We start from the raw sequence: 2,947 nt of genomic DNA, 5'->3' as shown, positions 1-2,947 counted from the left end.
CTGTGCAATTGTGCCATTCTTGCGTGTCGTGTCGAGAGTGCCAATCATCTTTAAAGTTGATGAGTTAAACAATCATCTTTATCATGATACGACTTGTCTGACTCTAAAAGTAAGAAACAATAATTTTGAGCTCAACACATTGTTTTTTGTTTGTTTTCTTTACGAAAGTTAAAATATAAACAGTAAAATTTTAGTTTGTGCATTTTCAAATTTAAAGAAATGGTAGGTAATAAATAGACACCCTTAATGGTGTAAAACCATGGCGATTTTAAGGTGTTATATAATATTACACGTTATTTTATTTTATATAATGTATCATTCATGAACATAAAGTCTTAAAAATAAAATAAAGTAAAGCGATAAACGGTATTTTTTATTAGAGGTTAATGTTAAAAATAACCAATTAGTTTAACGGAAAAGTTTTTGAGCGATAGAAAATTATCAGTATACTAAAACGGATCATTTTACACGATTTGTTTTCGAAATACAAAATCTGAATAAAGTTTCAAAACAACATCCCGCATAAAAAACAAAAATGGCAAAAGCGAAAAACGTGTATTCCATTAAGAAGAAAAAAATTAGAACCAAAAGGTCATGGATCGGGTTATCAATGAAAGGGCCGGAGTTAGGACAGGACTCAATAATAAAACAGGTATTAAAGATAGGGGAGAGATGGCTGGACCTGTTTATTCTGATTTCGCAAACAATTTGCCTTCGCTGGAATATATAAGCACTTTCAAGCTTCTTGGAGGCAGTTGGAGATAACAACAGGATACGAACATGTCTTATTTGGTAAATATAAAGCCACCATTAAACATTTTATAGGTTTCAAAATAAGATTTGGTCAAAAAGGTCCTGCCCAATTTAAACTTAAAAACAAGTGGCCCATAAATAGCGAATTTTGATCAAGCAAGAATTTTGTATTTAATTTTAGGTTTTTTTAATTTTTTTCAGGGTATTTCAGTTTTTGCCATCTTATTGGCTTTGAGTGTAGTTCAAGCTCAGTATTTGGCCAATTATCCTCGGGTGGTTCAGGCTCCCGTCGCCGTCGGCGGTGATACTTTCGACCCGAACCCGCGTTACAACTTCGAGTACCAGGTCCAGGATCCGACGACGGGTGATTTTAAGAGCCAGAGGGAGTCGAGGGACGGCGACGTGGTCCAGGGTAGCTACTCACTCCTCGAGGCCGACGGCACGACCCGGGTAGTCGAATACACGGCGGATTCCGTCAACGGCTTCAACGCAGTCGTCCACAAGGAAGGAGCCGCTCATCCAGCCCCCGTCCAACCTTTGTACGGATAAAAGACTGAAATTTAATAAAAAATTGTTATTTTTTCTAATTATCATTTTATTCGCCTAGCACCAAAAAAACCGAAATTTCAGTATTCCTTGCAGATTGAAAAGAACACATACGCACATAAAAAGGAAACGTTAACATCATCAAAGCGTTTTCATCATGCTTTTTCTCCTTCTAAAATAATAAGTAGTACAATCCGAGTCAAATTAACAAATAAGAAAAACACTAAGTAGACCTTTTAGAGTCTCGCCATCTTCATCACTTCTCAGCTTGCAATATTTGCCGGAGTAGAACTAACATATTGTTTGATGTATACTAATTTATCTTTGAAAATTGTTTAGTATTTAATTTAGAAACAGACAGGATGGTAAATTAGCTTTGATGTGTTTGAATGCTTCCGAAGAGAACTATGTGTATAACCGCTCAAGTTTCCACTAGGGTGTCCCGTATCTAATACATCAGTGGGCTTAATCCACTGAGGAATCGTAAGAACGCACTTGTCACCTGCGAATCTAGTTTGAACAAGCTTTCTGGAACAAAACGTGAAACGCGATCTTAATTTTCTACATAATTAACATAAATTTCATACGATAAAAATGAAGGATGTCGATAGTTCATTGTTTTATCCATTGCTAAGAATAATAATACTATTATTAGAGAAGCTCCAGCGGGTAAAGTTAAGAGCACTGAACGATGGCCCCGGAGAGTCTGAAACGAAAGGAAAATAAAGTGTTAACCCGATTGAGGATTGATCATTCCGCAGGTGTCCCGTTTGTAGAGAAAGGTTACTCAGTGTGCCAACTCCGGTAGAAGAGTGGCCTTGGCTCCTTATAGGAAGCGAGTAGGGATGAGCCCTGACATAAATATGACACGCAGGCTGGCAGGTCCAATGTTGGGTCTCCTGTTTCTTAAGTCCAACCTTTGTATGGATAAAAGACTGAACTTTGTTAAAATAAATAAAAAATCTTGTCGCCGATTCACCCTTCGACCATTTTATCGTAGCAGCGTGCTTAATTTTATTTACAAAAATTATCAAATTTTCAATGATCATCCTATTCTCGTTGTATGTAACAGTTATGTGAAAAACAATAAACCACTGTTTAAATAAATCGTGGTGCAATTTACTATTTATGACTACATTCTTGAAAAACACTCAAAGAACTCAATTCCATTTTTGCACTGAAAAGGAGTAGCAGTAATGCTAACTGTGCGTAAAGAGCTCAAAACTGTCAGTCATTGCAGCTCGCCAATTCCAACTTTTACGTAATTTACATTAAATTATAAATATACAATAAGTCATATTTTCAATAATCATCCTATTGTCGCTTTGAGGCTTCGAGAATCACCCATCCCCGGTTTTCTGGGGTCAAAATTTGGCCTTATCCGTCTTTCAACCTAGTCTCCAAATACAAATCCTCTCTCACTCTTAAATACACTCTTTACTATTTAAATACCGTTCTCTCATTAAGGCGATTGAGTATTCAAACTTTCTCCTTCACCCTTTACAAATATTATATAACTATCCTCATTGAAAGTCGTAATATTCCGCCATCGGCTTCTCACACTGCACATTCGCGCTATTAAATACATTTTCTCTTAATACATAGCCACAGCAAACTACTGCTACTACTACTAGTACTACATACCATA

General features: G+C 36.4%; 1 protein-coding gene across 1 annotated transcript; it reads left to right on the top strand.

Moving 5' to 3' along the window:
* Positions 1-750: 750 nt before the first annotated feature.
* Positions 751-1,302, top strand: LOC106667149 (cuticle protein 21-like). The gene is made up of 2 exons (XM_014394918.2): positions 751-792; positions 955-1,302. Exons 1-2 carry the CDS (start codon positions 781-783, stop codon positions 1,300-1,302), a joined length of 360 nt encoding a protein of 119 aa, XP_014250404.1. The 5' UTR covers positions 751-780.
* The last annotated feature ends 1,645 nt before the right edge of the window (positions 1,303-2,947 follow it).

Source organism: Cimex lectularius, unplaced genomic scaffold (genome assembly GCF_000648675.2).
Source record: "Cimex lectularius strain Harlan isolate CLEC.00 unplaced genomic scaffold, Clec_2.1 scaffold374, whole genome shotgun sequence".
NCBI lineage: Eukaryota > Metazoa > Arthropoda > Insecta > Hemiptera > Cimicidae > Cimex > Cimex lectularius.
Note: the sequence above shows the minus strand (reverse complement) of the source record. Positions and strands in the feature narration are given on the sequence as shown.